The sequence below is a fragment of the Dicentrarchus labrax genome, unplaced genomic scaffold, assembly GCF_905237075.1.
Source record: "Dicentrarchus labrax unplaced genomic scaffold, dlabrax2021, whole genome shotgun sequence".
Taxonomy (NCBI): Eukaryota; Metazoa; Chordata; class Actinopteri; family Moronidae; genus Dicentrarchus; species Dicentrarchus labrax.
In genome coordinates this window covers 15,333,369-15,353,183 of record NW_026136720.1, presented here as the reverse complement: position 1 = coordinate 15,353,183, position 19,815 = coordinate 15,333,369, and the positions used below count along the sequence as shown (strand labels likewise).

General features: G+C 39.9%; 1 protein-coding gene across 6 annotated transcripts; it reads right to left on the bottom strand.

Moving 5' to 3' along the window:
* Positions 1-309: 309 nt before the first annotated feature.
* ano5a (anoctamin 5a) lies at positions 310-18,858 on the bottom strand. 6 transcript variants are annotated; one of them, XM_051380674.1, is made up of 22 exons: positions 18,576-18,858; positions 15,249-15,316; positions 14,481-14,618; positions 14,117-14,158; positions 10,707-10,814; positions 9,361-9,429; positions 8,757-9,041; positions 8,390-8,509; positions 8,111-8,226; positions 7,891-8,025; positions 7,677-7,782; positions 7,460-7,520; positions 7,032-7,183; positions 6,644-6,724; positions 5,146-5,374; positions 4,827-4,999; positions 4,607-4,704; positions 3,978-4,108; positions 3,670-3,875; positions 3,374-3,573; positions 2,678-2,783; positions 310-2,455 (listed from the first exon to the last, which is right to left on the bottom strand). In XM_051380674.1, exons 1-22 carry the CDS (start codon positions 18,643-18,645, stop codon positions 2,225-2,227), a joined length of 2,925 nt encoding a protein of 974 aa, XP_051236634.1. In that variant the 5' UTR covers positions 18,646-18,858; the 3' UTR covers positions 310-2,224. The 6 variants fall into 6 exon arrangements, with proteins under 6 accessions (XP_051236634.1, XP_051236635.1, XP_051236636.1 ...); XM_051380675.1 differs by lacking the exon at positions 6,644-6,724 and adding an exon at positions 6,198-6,272 and having other exon boundaries at positions 18,576-18,857; XM_051380676.1 differs by lacking the exon at positions 14,117-14,158.
* Between the last annotated feature and the right edge of the window lie 957 nt (positions 18,859-19,815).

Below are 19,815 nucleotides of genomic sequence, written 5' to 3'. Positions count from 1 at the left end.
TGAGTATATTTGTGGTTTCATAAATCTTAACCTGATAGATAAAATGTTTGAAATCACAATGAACCTTTTTCAACCTACCTGAACCTGAGTGTTGCCCATGTCTTTGTTACAGTGGCTTCTCTGTAAGTGGAAACAACCATGCCAACATATTTTGGTGTGAAACACACCCACCAGTGAGAGCAAACACTGAATAGTTATCAGTGTTCTCTCAGGCCATCTGTTATGTGAACAGCAACTTTCATGTCCACAGCAAAGGAGCTGACGGTCTCTAGTATTTAAGACTGATTCAAAAAAACATCCAACGATTAGTCAAGTTGAACTGGTACTTTATTTTGGAGATTTGTCTTGGTTTACAATACACACTTAGATACAGAGACCATTACAAAAATAACAAACACATGAATGAAAAAATGAAAATGTAACTTGTAAGCATACAGTAAACAGGTTCACCGTTTTTTCAAGCATGGTGAAAGTATAAAATAAAAATATTAAAGAGTAACAAAGAGAGACAAAGAGAGAAAAAAAAGTTAGCTAAAAGGAAATGTACAAGGGAATACAGGAGACAACAAGATATTAGATGTATTAAGGCATCAACAGGCACAGGTTTAGCTGAGCGCAGGGCATGTAAAGGGAAACTGGAACATTGCTCTCACATCTGTTGACATCTACATGCATCTCAAACAAACATATATTAAGTCGCCTGAGTTTGTAGCCCAGTCAGCTATTTTACCTAAAATCAAATACTTAAAACAACAGATATTTTTAAAACATATTTCTATGTAGGCAGCCTAATAAAAAATGTCCTTCATATAATTTCAAAACAAAATGCTTTCTCCTTGTTTAAGCTCGATACATAAACATAAAATTCAGAACAGGGAACTCCTCAACTCTTCTTACTTACAGTACAACTCTTGTTCAATTTAAAGATTATCACACATTTCTGCTTCAAAACACTGATTATGAATACGTAGTGTCATGACAACAATTAGACTGACATGTTATTATTTTGATAGTCACGTTTCATTAAGTGCTTTGTGCAAAATAATAATTAAAAAAAGAATGTGTATCTTTCCTTCTCTACACAGCTGAGGAAACCAGAAACATAAGAACTAGGCGATGGCTGATGTGCTTTGTGTAATGGAGCAAACATACTTCAGTAGGTAGGGGCAGGCTTTCATTAACTTCGACGTGTTGGTAAACAGAGGCACATTAAAAAGGGATCTCTTCACTCTCTCAGGGCTTTTCGCTTCTCATCTCCAGGAACAGGACTCACTGTCAACAGTCAACATGCACCAGCTGCTGCTGCTGCTCAAAAAACTGGCCATTGCAGGACAAAATATGCCCTTACTCACAGTAGTAACAGCAGCACAGATTTGTCTTCATAAAAAGCTACTTCACGTGTCAGACTATGGCCTGGAGAAACTGGGGGGGTGGCTGTTATGAGATTAAAGCTAAATGTGACCAGCCTATTAACAGGTCCACTGCCAGCAGAGTGAAGAACATAATTTGGTAAAGCTGAGTTAAATCTGTGCTGTCACCCTCAATGCTGTCAAATAAACAATGCTCACATTTGTCGTAGTAACTGTAAAAAACAAAACAAAAAACAATTGAGTTGAACATAAACTTACAGTATATGACACCGGAGCTCTTCATACAGCTATACATACGAACAAGGTAAATACTCAAACCCAATAAGCAAGCTCTCAGTTTCCAAAAAAATATCAATTGTTTTTCTACTGACAGAACCAATAAGTTTATGATATATTAAGGCATTTAATCTTTGGTTACTTGTAGTGGCACTTAAATAAATAGTCTTGTATTAAAACAATAGTAAGTCGCCTGTCTTAGACACAGTGTATAAGATTTCCTTTCTTTCCTTACAGCAAATTTGGATTATCCTCAGCGCTAGGATTACAAAATAGAGAGTGAAAGGCCATTAATATGAGGTTTAAATTAATGTGCTTCAAGTCTCAGCATGCATTAACACTTTCAACTTTGTGCACTTCCACAATTAGCACAATAGTAGAAGTGGGATGGCTGTAAATTGAAGAAACCACTAGCTCTTTTTAATAAAAGGTTTGTGTGTGTGTGTGTTGTTTGAACTGCACAAACAACAACAAACACTACAGAAAAGTGATGGTCAGTATCATAATACACAAGTAGGGCAATCTACATCACCACGTCCTCCCATCATGTTCAGCTGACTGACCAGCAGCTTGCTGTGCTAGAGACACTCTGACAGCACCTCATGTTTGGGTAAAGATGGATAGATCATGGGCGCGCAGCTACACTCGTCATGGGTGTTTTGGCTGAGTTGGACCTTCAGCTTCTCCACTTCATAGTTGTGGAGATACTCCTGGACCAGGTAACGCTCTCTCTTGACCCGAGCCCTCACGTCAGAGGGAACGTCGGGAATCATCCAGGCCACAAAGAACTTGACCAGGAACACAACATGCTGCGGAGGAAGCAGGCACAGCAGGTTAGTTTTACTTCAAAGTGGAGCGCTGCAGAAGAAACTCATGGATGTACTATATCTGAGAAATGTGTGTGTGGGAGAATGAGGGTTACTATTAATATAACAATCGACTACTGCCCAGTGTAAGAATGTGAGGCTCTGCTCAAACGGTCAATAAGTGTTGGTGGTGGTGGCGGTAGAAGCACAGCAGCTTGGTTTTACCTCCATGATAATGATGAAAGCCAGCTTGGCAGCCAGAATGTGCCAGAACTGCATGGTGTGGGAGTACTCCTTCTCATGGCCAGGAGGATAGCGGTAATCACGATACCTACAAAGAAGCAACAAGAGATGTAAATTTCCTGCAGACTTTTATACAGACTTTGATTCAATGCAAAGGGAAAAGGAAGTAATGATTACTCTAACACCTACATAATATCTATAGAGCGCATTAAAACAATAAAGAAAGTACACATACAATATATTAACCACACAACACATAATAAGTCTACTTTAAGTTAATCTGATTGTACAAACAAAACACATGATAAACCTCTAAAATATGATACTTTATTATGGATTAGGTATGCCACCCAAGTTACATTTGAACACATCCATAGAAGAAGAAGAAGAATCTACTAATGCAGTATATATATATATATATATATATATATATATATATATATATATATATATATATATTCATGTTAGACTTTAACATGAAAGGGGACATTTTTACATGACTTTTACTTAAACAAAGGATCCAGGTACTTCCTCCACCACGGTCACATATTATAAGAAAATCACTGTTTCTCCCTCATCCACAAGGCCTTACAATCACACACAAACACACGCACACACACACACACACACACACACACACACACACACACACACACACACACACACACACACACCCACCTGCAGGTAGTGATGGAGCTGTTGAACCAGAAAGGGTTCTCCCCGTCCTCGGGCTTGTTGGCTGGTGGGATTGCAGAGATATTAAACACCGACAGGCTGTTGTTTATGTAGCCTTTCATATTCATCTCACCCTCCGGCTGGTACGCGTACATGTACACGAGCCGAGGGATCATATCAGAGGTGAAGGCCACAATGAACGCCTAGAAAGCAAGGAAAGAAATGGTGTAAGGAAAACTAGAGATAATACAAAGTAGATAATGAGTGCACAAAGCACACAGATGTAGTCCAGCACTGACATTTGTGACAACAGAGAGTACGGCCATCCCATTGAGGATTTCCTGCCAGGCTCCGATGCTGTGGGCCTTTGCTGCCACGGGACGTCTGAACTGAGTGGTGAGCTTCCAGGCGTCCACTCTAACCTCGATGATGTTGTTGATGAGAGCCATCAGGGGTGCCAGGGGGAAGGAGGCGACAAACAGTGTGATGAAACCAAACTGGATCACTGGGACACAGAGAGAGGAGAGGTTAGTGAAACAGCACCATCTGCAGAACCTCTGAGGAGACTGCATCTACCGGTGTAATGGACTATGTACTGAATGTCTACCCATTTCCAGATATTCATAGAAGAGGCCGAGCTGTCCAAAGCCCTGCAGGTCATGGTCCTGCTCCCAGCGGCTGTACAGACTCTCTGGATGGCTTCGTGCCTTTCTGCTGCCCCACCAGTTCATCAGCCACCTGCAGGCCACAAGGGGGCGATAGAGAGCTTTGAAGCAACATAATTCAACCTCTGACAGCCATATTTGAGGCTGTATTGAACTGCAAACAATGGCAATAAAGAGATGACTGCATTTCTAAACATAGAACCCTTCCACTGAACTGAGTGTAAAAGTCAAGGTTAATTTCTGGGCTTGTTTTGTCTGGAAACTGATTATGATAGATAAAAACAGGCATTTTCACTGCAGACATTTTAATTTGTCATAGTAGGAAAAGCACAGGTTACTAATCAAATTTTATTAATCTTCCTGTCTTTCTTTAAATGTCATAATCTTATTGAATACTGCAAAGGCTTATGAGCAGAGGTTAGTGGACGCATGATGACTGAGTATTTTTCTAAACCCACTTCCAGGCCGAATAACTTGTCAATCTCAGTAGAGATGACTCTAAACATTGACACTGAATTTAAGCCCTCTGATGAATTGTGCTTTGGATGGTTGGTTCAGTTGGAGTACTCACGGGACAAGAGCCTCCTGGATGTTGCCCCACACCTGTTTGCCAGTCATCACTATCACCAGCTGGGTGGTCAACTCAATCAAACAGCCACCAGGGTCACACTGAATGTAGACAGGTTTAGAGAGAGGAGGGATAGGAAGGAAACAAACATTAACTCAAATTCAGGCTCAAGTTGAAATACCAGTGCTAATCTAATACAACGTAATGCGGTTATATCTGGTACCTCTTCATTCCTCAGTTTGCTCCCAAACATATAAGCATAGTCTCCAGGATAGCCGACAAACTTGCCCTTAAAGAAAGCCACGTAGAAGCAGGAGGAGTAGTAGTTGACAAATTGGAAGAGGAACATCTTCACCGTCAGTTTGTTCTCATACTCCAGGTGGGTCTTGGGAATTTCTGCCAAATAAAAGTAATAAAATATAGATTTTAAATACACAAACCAAAAAAGTTCAAACTTTAACAATTTAAAGGATCATTATGAAATCCATAACGGATACATAAAAACACAGATCTGGGGTTTGCTCTCTCGCTCTGACCCTCACCCATGTCAGTGATCCAAACAGCCACTCTCTCATACATGAGGTTGAGGATCATGATGATGACAAAGTTGATGCAGGAGGCGGTGACAGAGGTGGCCAGCTGCGGTGTAATGAAGGGGCCAACCACCTGCAGGTGGGTGGTGGGACTGTCCTTCATGATGCTGGCGAAGGCTGCGTATACCGCCAGGCGGTACGCTATCACCCCAATGATGCAGGCAATGATCAATGAGATCTTCAGGACAGAGACAACAGTGACAACATGAAAGACAACTACAGCAAGTCACAAGACAAAAAGTACAAAAGTACAACACTAGAGATGTTCCGATACCATTCTTACCTTCCCGATACTGATTCTGATACCTGAACTTTGCAAATTGGCCAATCCAATACACGCCTATTATAAAATACATGTCATACCTTACTATACATATAATACTATACAATACTATACTGTATATATATATATATGGTGAAAGTGACACTGCTGGAAAGTAGCAGGGTCCTGATTTGGGGGTAATAAATACCGCAGTATCAGATTGGTGCACTGATACAGGTACTCACCGATACCCAGCACTGCATTTTAGGCATTACTGGTGGAATTTCTGATACTGGTATCAGAACAACTCTAAACAACACACCCATCACGATGCGATTGCAAACACCAAAACACATAAAGACGTATGAGTGAAGCAAGGTGAATTATTGCAAACATAGATGTTAGGAGTAACTGTCATGCTGGAAGTGTGCACACATGCCCCATGAAAAGAAATGTACCATCTTCCAATTCACATGATAGATGTTTTTACAAACAAGAGTACACAATGGTGATAAATCTGGGCCAGTATGTATAAAGCCGTAAAACAATGGCCCAAAATGGTTCATTTTATGAATTGGTCTGAGCTCCAAAATTATTTGAGAGCTCAAATTGTTAGAAGCTTTATGCATATTGGCCCTGATGATATTAGTGATGATGATAAACACTATAACAGCAAAGACAAAGGTAGAAAATGAAACCAATTTAGATTCATCAAATATACCAAAGATACAATGCTCACCCAGAACAGGACGGTGGCTCCAGACAGACATGTGCGTGCACACTTGCTTGTTATAGGTAAGTATGGCTCCATTTCCTAAATCATAAGCAAGCAAAGCACGGACATTGTAGTCAGTCATCCTTTGTTATATTCTGAAAAGACAGCTCTAAAAGGCCAGGTTCCTTTAACTACCACTGTGAGGCAGAGCGAGGTTGCCCAATCATAGTGTATTATTTACTTGTGTACCTTTTACTTTTCAATCCAAGTCCAGTTCTTTCATCTAGAGGTATTTTGCCAAAACCTCGCCCAAGACCAGACCTGACCCACCAGACCAACACCAATGCAGTACAGAAGGAAACTTGTGCCTCTGAGTCTTTCCAGAAATGTCTGTGTTATTCACACAAACTACACCACACCAAAACCTCTTCCTCACCCATTTTGCATTCCACCTTAAGTGCTACCCTTACCCAGAGTAACACGGTGACCCAGCAAAGAAGCAATTTTGCCATTAGATCTGTAGCAGTCCTTTCAAGAACCCATTCCGGTTCCTAAAGGCAGGTGGGATGTGGTCATTACAGCACCCCAATTCTGTTCATTTCACAAGTCTGTGTCTGTCACTATCACTACCTACATATTCCTGATTCCCTGAAAACACAATGGGTCAGTTTTATAACTAAGTAATATTGTTCTTGATGAAAGAGTCTACTTTCAAACCAATAGATGATGTAATCTGTACATCTGTCCTAAAATACAGTATATCTGTCTGGTAAATCCTCAAGTAAGCTACACAGACCTAAAGCTGCACATTAAAACAGTGCCATCCTGTATATTAGTATATCATGAGCACACAAACACCTGAGTGATGCGATTCATCTTGCGGTTGGTGCACTTGGTCTCATACTCTGGCCGAAGCTGCAGCTGCTGTTGCTCTTCCTCAAAGTCAACCAGATCCCACTCGTACTCAAGACGAGCCTGCCGTCTCTTCCAGAACTCCAGAAACAGCGTCACTGCAGAGTATACAACCCCCAAATGTAATTTTTCAGCGATTTGACCCTCATTCAACTTATTATTATATATTATATATAATTATTATTAAATATTAATATTACTACTGAATAGATGGAAAGTAAGGGAGAAAATTTGTTTTTTTTGGGGTAATTTTGGTGAAAAAGTCCTTTAAATACAAAGTGAGTAACAGTGATTTAAATCACTAACAATAGTTCCCACTAGGTGGTGCACTGGGTTAGAAAACACAAAATGCAGACAGCAGACAGTTTACTCACCCCAAATCCCCATAAATATGGCAAAAAACACTGTTCCCACATTGTCAAACAGGTGTGATTGCTGAAAGAAGAAAATGTGAGAAAATAGTGAGATCATTAAAAACTTATTTGCTGACATTTAGCTGCAATCACCCTTTAAATGTCACATATTGTGGGTAGAACATGAATCATGATGAAAAAAAAAGAAACACTCAATCCTAAAGCCAGGATGTCTCACCCATGAGGAGTTGCATGTTGAGTTGAGTTTCCAGTAACCACATTTCTTGTCACACAGCGGGCACATGACAATTTTGCCACCAACTGCCTCACTACAGATTTCTTTACTGTGGGGAAATGAACAGTTTTTCTCCATAAAAGGAACAATGACACCTATTTATACAATGATATCTGAAACACAAACAAAACAGGCCAGTACTCTTGGTAAAAATCACCTCCACTCATTGTCATCGTATGTGAGGAATCCGTAGATGAAACAAATTGTCCCGACTATTGCCGCAAACAACAGCATCTCAGTGTAGAAACCCAGCCACGCAAAATAAATACCTATCTTCTCCCCATAATACTTCCTGGAAAAACAAAAACATTTTTGCTGTAAATTCTTCTGCCGTCAGATTAATGTTGAGTAAATACACATCAGATGTGACTACTTACCGTACAAGATTGAGGGGCTGCTCCTTGAAGAAAGAGAGGAATCCAGCCCAGTGTTTATAGAGACTGAATCTCTCACTTTCGCAGTTAGCGTCCCTCGATCTCTTCCAGTATCTAGACTGCATGCACACAAAGTACATATATATTATTGAAACGTTAATTATCCTTGCAACCCAACAGTGCTTCCAACAGGATGTTACTGCTGGAAAGCACTGAGTGCACATTCAATTGATGACTTTATGTCTTTTTCCAATCATAAAAAAGTAAAAAAAAGTTGCTCACATCATGAAGTGGAAAGGCAGCAGTGTAGGTGCTGTTGTTAAGTAACCTCTTGATTCCCTTCTTGTCTTTATCTCCACATTCATCTCTAAAGTATGAACAGCGGGACAAGATGTAGTAGACCTGGGCAAAGAAAGAAAGAGAAGAACAGTGTTTTGTTTTGTTGTTAAAAACTGAATTTTAACATAATGGACATTCAATTCTTTCCAATAGACACAACCTATTAAATTTGAAGCTTAGTCTTCCCAAAAATGTAACTAAAATCTAACCACATGAGTAGGCCTGCACATAGAACTGCAGGATCTGAATGTCAGGGGAATGTTTCAATGGAAGGTCACAAACAACATAAGACAGTCATGGTCGTCCTTACTATCCTGTTGCGAGTAGAAGGGGGGAAGAACGTGTCTTTGTTGTCGATAAGGAAGAAGTCAGACTTGCTCTTGTTGAAGGGAGCTGTGAAAAAGTCTGGCTCAGGGTGCATGATGTGCTCCGGCAGACGAAAAGGGGTGGACAGCCAGTTCATGGGCATCTCGCTGTTGTCTGGGATGTCGTTGACCTTGAATGGGACCTTGATCTTCAGCACATCTGCGTAGGTGGCCAACACCTCCCATGGAGCATGGATCTTCACAAAAGAAGTCTTTCCATCTTCTGACTCCTGGTGACAATGACAGTGAGAGACAATATAATGAGTAAAGGGCTAGTGATTGATAAACTAAAAATACAATTCAGTAATAAAAGGAGATTCCTGAAAAGTGGTTTATCTTTTTTATAGATTTTTATATTAAAAAATAATTGGTTGATTATGTAGTATAACGATAAACAGCAGTGTTTACCATTGTTTTGTCTTTGTAAAATCAAAATTTCTAAAAAAACAGATATGTGATATGATATATAGTACACATATTATGTCTTTGTGGGCCACTTAATTCACTTTTACGTAAGACATTATCAAATCAATAACTGGATGGTCTTACTGATTTATCTTCTATCTCCAGCTCCAGGCCGACTTTCTCCAGATTGGCCTCATACACCTTCCTCCTCTCCTTTAGAAGAAAACAAAGCACAAATACATATATTTATTAGTTTGATTTAAATGTACACTGTTACCATTGTACAGTGAAATCTATCATACAAGAAATACACACAAAATGTGTAAAAAATCATTACACACAAAAGCTTGAAAGAAAAGAGCCTTAAAAATCATTATACATAAAAATATTGAGCAGCATGTATTAAGATTTTAAAATATACAGACATATAAACAAATGTGGTTTACAGTATGTATCACATTGTACGATATACAACTGAAAACGGGTTGTTAACTCCAAATGTACATATATCAAGCTAAAATCTAAATGAAATTTGTGAAGTAAATTGTTCAACAGTTTCAACAATTGACAAAATCTTATTAAGTCAATGTGAGATTAAAATACAAAATGTAAAGAGTACAGATCGGCCAAGATAAACGTATAGTACTTTCAATAGTATGAGTCACTGAGTGCAAACAGGTAATGAAAGTTATTTGTGGTAGTGCAGTAGTATGACATAACCTCAACATGTGGCACTTCGAGTGAGGTTTAATGTTTTCAGAAATAGGCTAAAAGAAATGAAAAATGTACGTCCTTGTTAGAGCTATAATTTACTGTCACATTTTACAACACATGTAGATAACACACAGGAACCAGCCTCCTGTTTGCCTTTCCTCATACAGTGGAAAAAATGAGCGAGGTCCTGACCAGGCCAGAGGTCTGAGGGTTGACTCACTAATGAGGCTGTGGGTAAAATGTGAGCAACACACTGCCTCATACTCGAGGAGTGGTAACAGAGAGACGTGACGGCTAACAGTTCGGTATCAAACCCTAAAAGTCTTTCAGCACTCCACAGCGGAAATAGATACTTGCCACAAAAGACATGTGGCCAGCAACAGTATGTAAATACTTCAAAGTTGATTTACTTAAGAAAGTAGGGTTGTAAGTCTGTCTCTAGAAGCGACCTTCTAACAAAATTATTTGAGAGGATTACTGATACAAGTCGAGAATACCAGTTTATCTAACGTTATCAGTGTTGTGGTATTTAGGGTATGCCACTGACAGACACTGTGAACACTGAGGATATCCTGTAAGAAACAGTTCTTACTGTTTAAATCAAGAGGTGGAAATAACACCAGCTGTTCTTTTGTGTGATATTTTTGGATTTCAGGATATTTAGTTAAGTTGGAAATATAACAACAACACTTTAAAACATACATAAGGAAACTAGTTAGTGAATGAACTATGTAAATGTAACTTGTGCATACAGTACCTAGAAGTTTTCTTCTTACCTGTTTTCTCTCACCATCTTTATCATCAACATAGGACAGGACAAAATCAATCCTGCGCACTCCATCGCGGAAGAACACGGAGTCTTTACTATGTTGTTGTTTGTCAATCTATAGGAGACAGAACAGAGGTCACAACATTTAAACACACACATAGACAGATACAGTATCACTTCAACAAATCTTTGGATGCATTCAGCACAGCAGACGAGGCAGTCGAACTACAGTATGAGTCAGTGGCTGAGAAGCAAAACCCAAAGAACAAGGCCTCCACACACATCACACTCAACTGTTTGACTAAAACAACAAAAACACTGATTATCATATTTTCACTCCACACAGAAACAGCATGCTGAATGGGGGGTATCCACTATGACTAAGATGCTTCATGGTGCTTGTGTTGCCCTTGTGGGATTTATCAAACAAAAAAAGTTTTTAAAAAAATCTTTGTTGTATAACCCAGGAAACACAACCTCAGGTTACATGTCAGAGCAAAAGATATGTGAGGACTACAAATCCATACCAATCTCTACACAACAGGGACAGCCACATTGGCTTCACTCTCTAACATTGTTACACTTTATCTGCCTCTGCGTTTCTGTAAACCCTAGAATCCACAGTGTCTGAAAACACCTGTATTGCTGGCTAAAGAAATTCCAAGCATGTGTATCAGCAAATGCTAGCCCTTCAGTGGCTGCCTCTTCAGCAGCTACAGGGCTGAACAGAAATGAAGGAATGCTTTAAGAGAGGACTGGAAGGCATGACTGCTTACTGTTGGTGCTGCTTCAGCTGTTCAGAAAGCTAAAAATAACCCTGTACCATGAACCTCTGTCTTCGCTACCCATCACTACAGCAGCTACCTACACAGGCCTGCACACAATTCAGAGAACTCAGAAATTTAGCATCACAACTACAACATTGAACTAACCCACATCTATGGCTACTGCACTGTAGGTCTGCCAGAGTTTGGCCTGATGATTAACACAATGCTTTCGGGGTAGGGAAATAAGAGCACTTTACCTCCATGGCCCACTCCCTTTATGGTTATGATGCATCAGCGGAAAGGCCGGCTGCCTGATAGAGAAAATATGCTTTTCTCAAGGGAGCACAGTCCAGCCCTGAAAGCTCTGCTTCTCTCACTCTCCCTCCACTGATTCCCCAGGCCAAAGGGAGCTCCATCCAGTCCTCTCACCCCCCTGGACAAGCCCTCACTTGCTCAGACATTCAGAAAAGGGAGAGGGAGAGAGACAGGAGGAGGGATACTAGGACAGACGTAGAGCAGACTCCTAGAGATGACATCAGCATGGGGATAGCTGCTGCTGCCAGCTAGATAGCTAATGTAATAAGAGCACAGCATCAGAAAATAGAGGTGACTACACGGTACTGCACCACACTGACCATCAGGAGGGTAAAAGCAACAAACAATAACACCTCAACTGAAAAGCCAACTGACCAAATGGAGAAGTTTGTTTTAATAAGGTCGATAAGTGTGAACCACAGAAAAACGAAACTGATAAATGGAGCATAATCTCTTCAGTCTGACTCGACTGTTTGAAACTAATCAATTAAACAATCTGGAGACATGGCCATGGTGGACAAAGCACAAATGGTACACTATCAGTGGAGAGCGTGTAAATTGCCTCATGTTATACAAAATCTACAAAAGGTAGTAAACACTGTAAGTAAGACAGTAAGTAAACCACAGTGGTTCCTACTGTACTTACTTTTTTGTGTTGACGTGTTCAACCTTTCTACATTTTCTTTACTGTCCAAATTATGCATACGTTCTAACCACAGTGCCTCACAGACTACATTGGACCATGCTGACCATGCCCAGGGTGGATGCTTTCTTTAACTGGGACGTCGCTGCAGAAACTCTCTAATTTTCCCTAATTATAGATCAGCTGTATGGAATCGGTGCATCTGCTGGGACCTGCTTCTGTAGAGGCCGCAGAGTCCTATACATTTGCCAACTAACCCCTAACTACTGGGCGTTTATACGTATGTGTGTCTTTTATCTTAATTAAGGAGGGTAAATGTAGAACATGGTGTAAGTAATAAATAGGCTGCTAGTTGCAGGGAGGGTTTTAAAAAAAATATTACCTCCAAAGCATTTCTTTTTTTGGGGCTAAAAGAGTAACGAACAGGTCTTGTCAGCTCTTGGATTTTAAATATATCACAGCTGCTAAACTGTATGATAATGTAGACTCTTCTGAGATCAACTCTCTTCTCTACCTTCATTTACTACACTTTAACATCCCATAGCATCTTAGTGCCACAAAATCTAACAGCAAGGGTGCAGTTCTCTCTCTCTGTTTTTTCTGTATTATTTCAACAATTTAAAACTAAAGAGTATTTTCCTGTTTTGCAAAGAACAAAGTTCTGTAGCCAAATTTAGTAAATTGTTGCTTCTAAATCTTTGGATTATAGCTTTATTTCATTGCAATAAATCCTTGCAATCCTCAAACATGTTCTAAACACAGGGAGGATTGTGTTTTTCTAGAGAGCTAAAAAAGAAAAAAGAAATACTCCAATTCCCAGTTTTCCAATTCCTAGAAAACTGTATCTGGTTTGTGAGCCTCTCTAAAAGTTCACATTGACAACACGACAGAAATGTTTCATGCAGCTGAAATGTCTTGTAGAATTCAGCTTTTGTTTTCATTCTACATGATAGATGCAATTTATAGATGCGCAGCTGCCTCCCCTCTGAATCTCCTTGATGTTATCTTCCACTCAGCTAAATTGTACCCTTCAATTGAAGGAAGCCAGGTTACTAGAAAAGCCTGTTGCAGGGTGTTTTTCCCCCTAAAGGCCGCTGTTAAAAAGGGTAATGATCCCACTTTTCATTAAAATGGATTACACACTGTTTAAGAAAGACCACATTTCAGAGGATTCAAAAGAAGAAGCCTACAGTACATTATATGGTTAGCCACAGCAAAGTTCAGTCCTGTCATGAGCACAGGGCAGGGTCATGATTACAGTATAGACTGTATTCACTTAAAAGTACACATATAAATGTGCATACACAAAAACAGCTACGTATGTGTGTGCACTTTCTAAATGCTGTAACACCATCAGGCTGTTGCTTTCTCTTCAGCGAAGCGGACGATTATCACAGGTGAGAAAAAAGCAAGTGAAAAGGCCTTTTTTAATGAACTCCCATGATGCATCAACACATAGCTCATGCCACCTGGTTTCCATTACTCTCTGCCGAAAAAAAACATGCTCTCTCCAGAAGTCAACATCAGCTCTCTACCAAGAAATGTGTATTGATTTCAACTCCAATGTCCAAGCATTATTCTCTGAATATCAAATGCTGGTGGTGAAACTCAACACTGAACAGACTTTCCTTAAGAAGCAAATAAAAGCTTAAAAGTTACATCACATCACAAGCCTGTTTTACCATGCCATACCCTAGAACGAAACTTCAGGAAAAGCGCCCGCTTTCTCGACAGCTGTGGAGAAACCGAGTGGATAGTGAGGGAAAGCCCGACAAGACAACAAAGTACAACAGCATACAGCTATAACTGTATCAGCAACCTTACAAAGATGATGAAACAGATCAAAATGTCACTCCACACTTGCATTATGTTTATACATTATTAAAGATTACGTCCAAAAACACCTCATAACATCCTGAAAACACTAAAGGTTATAAGTTATAAGTCAGGCATGGTCCCAGTCAGGTCATACACGGTTACTGGTTTGAGTTTGGAGACGATGTGAGATGACACAAACACGCAGACACTGACACAGCAACATGCATCTGTGTCTTACCCCAGCCAAAGAATTAATTTGTTCTAAGGTCTGAGCCTCACGCTGTGGACTGTCACTGTGATTAGAGGGGGTCAGGGAGGCCAGGCTGGTGTTGAGAGACTCACAGGTCTCTACACACACATCAGGCATTAAAGGAGACTTCAGTGTGAAAGGAGGGGGGGGGGACAGAAGAATAAAGATTATCTCTGACTTTCTCATGATATTTGCAGGTTGTACAGAAATTACGATTGGATTGGAAAAATGGATGTAATCTCAAAACTGAGAATACTAGTTGTGGACTAGATCCACATGCTAAACTCTCTTCTCTTGCCACATGTTTGCTATTGATATGATTGGGTGATTTACAACAAGAAAACCAGTGACTGTTAAACTGGAAAGACAAAAGGAAGGAAATCTAAATAAAGGATTTTACTTGAACACACAGAACTTCCTGCTACAATGTTTACAGTAGGTAAGCCAGAAGTGAAGATGTGATATTTTCAAACAGAAATCTTTCATGCATCTGTCTCGTAAAGCTAAACATTAACTTATAGGGGGACATATTCCCATATATTTAAATAGTTGATATAAATGAAAATCATCCAGGAATCTGCAAACTATTCTGAGACACATATAACAACAAACATATATAGTGAAATAATTTTTTGGAATTTGCATGAAAATAAACTCTCTCTCAAACTGTTCACAATGAAGGCAAAAGTTGATTTACAGAAAAGTCTGTATGAAGGTGCTGAGTGAATCTAAGTAGGTGGTGAGTTTGGTATTTACCGCTGATTGTCCCTGCTGGAGGGACCCTGAGCTGGAAGAGGCATGTTGGTGGTAGCCATTCATATCATCTGCAAAACATAAGGATCACTAGATTAACAACAGAATTACCAGTGTTATTACGGCAGTATTCTCTAACCACTTCAAAAGAACAATAACAAATTGAACAGTGACTCTCAGACAGGCAGATTGGTGGCAGTAAAGTTAAGTTTCAGGCACATGAACAGCTGCCTCAGTTAGCAGAGCAGAACTGACTGACAGCCAATGTTATGGTCTATATTTGTGCAGCATTTTGTGGCAGCGCTCTCACAGGCCAGACAGCATGACTTAACAGGATCACTGTGAAAGAATACACACAGCCGGGTTGCTGTGCTGTGATTCTACCACTAAAGGAGTGACTGCCGGAAATGAGACAGAGAAGACTGGTAAATCCCCTCAAGTAAGTGCCTGTAAGATGAAACATGACTTTACCCATGATAAAGTTCTACTTTCACCTGCACTTCATTGCCTGTCAAATGCAATTAAATCCTTCCAGTACATTCTGAGAAAAAAAGATTTACATAAACAAATAGCAGGGCAGATAGAAAAGCAAAAACAAACATCATGTCCTGCTGGCACCATCGTTGCCAAAAAAAAAATAAAAAAGCAGAAGAAGGTTTCAGCCTTAGTGTCTTTGTTTTTAAATAGAAATGCAACAGTCCTAATTGATGGTCTCTCTGAGGTTATATTTAGTCTGGACTCGACATAGAAAATGGGCTTAGACAGACCTGAAACAAGCATTCAAACCTTGTAATATGTAAAGCTTCTCAGTCTCTACGTTATTACACACCAAGTGAACAAAGTATAAGTTAGTGGTTCAAAACTAAAATGAGTGACATTTATCATAAAAGCTCCACTCCAAAACTGGAATATAGCACAGCCTGAGCAGATCTCTGCTTTCTACTTTGTTGAACTAAATCACTGTTTTTCACTTAAGCTTTACTGAAATGACTAAGCTCTTCATAATGTCTCACGGTACCAATATAACAAATAAAAGAAAGGGAATTGTATCTACAGTATGAAAATCTGTTACCAGTATCTCTTCAGAATAGAGGATGTGGAAGTTTTGAGGAGACTGTTATCCACCAGCACTGGCAGTAAGTTCTCTACAGTACAGTAGATTTGGGCTTAAAGCTTAAACACAGAGCCACACTTTTATGCTAGAGTTTTATAGTGTTTTAACACCAACAATAAAGCCAACTTTTTGTTTCATCTTCCTTTAAAAAAACAGTTCTGATATCGACTTGGATATGGATGGCTTCCAAATTTATTTTTTTTCACAACATATGAGAATGCCTCCCAAACAGCTGAGCATATTCTTGCACAGTTGGACGAAGTATTAGAGTATTCAGTATTATCCAGTCAGCTATGCCAAGAGTTGTTTCCCACCTAGCTAAGAAGCCTCCACAGTTGAGGCTTTGTTCAACAGAGAGCAGCTGATCACTGTGGAAATGCCACAGAAGGCTGCTTCTGTCTCTCTTTTTTTATTACCACAGCAACACAACACACTCAGTAGAGCAAACCTCATGTACATCTATCATTTACACAAAGAAACTTATTTTACAACTCAGCTGTACTGCTAGTAAAAAGCAAATTCAGCTGGATCCTAAAACACAAATCCAACTGTTTATTGACATAAAAGTGATACGATCCCAAACTATTACTTTTTAGTAGCAGTAGTGGTTCTGAGTTTTGCATTCATAGTTTTAGCACTGGCACCTTGCAAGGGTGTTAACGTAAATTCAGCAGCCTCATTTCATACAGCTACATTTTGTATACAAACACAATGGCTGGGTTTGTCTGATTTTATCATCATGTTTAGAGTCGCAAGTTTGAGGTGAACACATACACCATCTTCAACAGACCAGTTCATATAACAAGACAATGCTATTTACAGGAAGGGTTAGCACTGATGAAAAAACAAGCAAAAATCCAAGTTAGTCTAAATCTGTGTGGTCAAACCACAACCACGAATAGTTTGGGAAACTGTACCTACAGAATGTCTAGTGTGGTTTGAATCTGTATTTAAATACGGTGCACAAAAAAGCTTGTAAGCAAACTGTGAGACCTTCAGCAGTCCAGATGTTTTGACTTGAGTGTGCAGACAGGTTTATCTTAAAACTACATTTAAAAACACTCAGATTCTACTTTTTTTCTTTTATTATTCATTTAAACTCTGAATGTGTCATATGAACATACTAGCAGACTTTTTGACAGTCTATTTCCAACCTGAAAATGATTTTTGCTGGCCCTTTGTTCACCATCCAGTCACCAATATAGAATCTATGTACCAAAATAACTCAGATTTGGAGTATTACTGTGATTTAATGAGCTGTGTGTGTGATGTGTGGAAAACACTGTTATCTCAACACACCATAAACACTCAACACCACGGTAACAGTAACTATAGTTCATGAACCTGTAGAGATCACTCACACTTCAGTCTCAGCTAGTCTGCTATAATATGATTCTCTCTGTGCCGCTGATGAAACACAACACTTTCACATTGATTTGTGCAGGTAAGGGTGGCTGGAGAACATCCAGGGTGACTCATCCTCCATTCAGCAACACCATAAATGGCTAAAAACACAGCCCGCTGTCTAAGCGCTTGTATAAAATTCACATTTAGCCAAAAACAGAGCGGGATTTGGGGTTTGTGCTGGTGGATAAAGTGGCTGTCTGCAAGTGACTGAGTGTTTCCACTAAGCAGGCCAGCTGTCAGAGGCTGGCTAGCTTTGAGTCACTGCTGTTTTCATGAAGAAAAAAAAAGCCATACCATGAGCTGGTTGTGGAGTTAAATGGTAAATTTGCGGGGTGGATACATTTTAAAATAGCTGGTCAACTGTAAATTCGTTTTAAAATGTGCTGTGTATAGGTGTACAGTTGTTCCTGGAACAATAAACACTGTCATTTTCCAGTTGTCCCGGGAAGGCATGCCAGCAGACTGTACCAATAATATAAATGTGATTTCATATGTGCTGTTTACATTAGTTGTCAATTGAGAAATGTTATGGTTACAAATGTTTGTGTAAGCTGTTTGCACACAATATTCCCTATAGCATAATGACTAAAGGTTTAGTTTTAGTGTGTTTAGTATTTCTCGAAAACTTTATTCTATTTTTAAAGTTCTTCTTAAAGCCGAACAGACTGGGGAATACCCACCTCAGTTTCAGTCGTAACTGATTTCCCAGTAGGACGGTGTCTCTACACTAATGAAGATCAAAACATTAACTTCATAGCAACATTGTAAAACTACGGATCGGTAGCTTGAAGGGCTGCGGCGTTACTCACCATTCATAGAGTCTGTCGGGCTCATCTCAATTAAGCTGTCCCCTCCCGATTTCCCCGTTATTCGGTGCATGTTGAGTCCCTCTTGTACCCAAGGTGTACTTATCGATCCTCACGTACACCAAAAGTACAACCCCCCCAAACCAGACGATTTCTTGCCCGCCTTCCCACGCCTGAACTCGGAGCTGTTCTTCTCCTTCAAAGTCGTCCTCTTTAGAGACGCCTCGGCTAACGGAGCAGGAGACTTGGCAGGCTTCCCTCCCTCACCCACTGAAGGACTGGTGCATCACTTCAGCATGGGGGGTGGGGGGGGGGGGTCTGTGAGGGGAGTGGCTCCACACCACAGGCCAATAGGGTGAGCCTGGCTGGAGGAATGAACAGATACTGTACCCAAATGTCTACGTTTTAGGTGCGTGACGTTAGATGTTAGAATTGAATGAACATAAAGGGATAGTCAAAGTATGCTAGCATACAGACGCTAACGCTAGCTAACAAACAAGTTGGAGGCGAGCTCTCCTCCATGCAGTTTATTAAATTAAAGACAACTGGGATTATTCTTTTCCTCTTCAGTATTCTACTTACCTAGAAATAAAATAAAATAAAATATGGCGAGGTTTGGACTAAACAGTGTTTAAGTTACGCTAACGTTAGTTTTAGTAAGAGGTTTATTTTTACGGCGCGGCAGTTGGTGAAGAATGTCGTTACCATGGTCACCAACAGTTTGGTTCTAGAACTGTAAGTGAGATTCGACACTTGCCAGCCAATCAGAAACGACTATTTTCCAGGCCGCGGTCAGGTGAGGACCTGACAATACAAATACATTTATTTAAATAAACACATGTATGCAGAGGCTGGGTTATTTTTGTGACACTGTTTAATAAAGGATCTTTATTTGTCACTTTATGGTGGAAAAAATGGGAAGTGAAAGTGTGTGTGTGGACTATAACGCTGACTGAATGGGGATCTAATAGCAGCAATGACTCTCAGTCCATGAACATCCACAATCAAAGTCATGTCATTTGTTAACATGCAAACGAGGCTTAAGACAGACTAGGCTATAAATTCAGTTTGTTTGGCAAAATATCAGTGAGAGCTTCCAGCTTTCAACCATAGCCACTTAACTCATGCCTTTCCAAAACACAAGACAACTTCCCACCTGAGATCATGTTGAGACAGCTAAAGAAAAACAGCTGTAATATTATAATTGTAGAGTAAACCATCAGTAATCATTTTAGCCTATAAT

What these genes read in the sequence shown, in the direction of transcription:
- ano5a (XM_051380674.1), bottom strand. Translation starts at nt 18,645, where the DNA reads ATGCACCGAATAACGGGGAAATCGGGAGGGGACAGCTTAATTGAGATG. An exon ending in AAATTAATTCTTTGGCTGGG is followed by an intron (nt 14,159 to 14,480) that starts GTAAGACACAGA and finishes GTTTCTCCACAG; the next exon opens with CTGTCGAGAAAGCGGGCGCT. An exon ending in CAGCCCCTCAATCTTGTACG is followed by an intron (nt 8,026 to 8,110) that starts GTAAGTAGTCAC and finishes TTGTTTTTCCAG; the next exon opens with GAAGTATTATGGGGAGAAGA.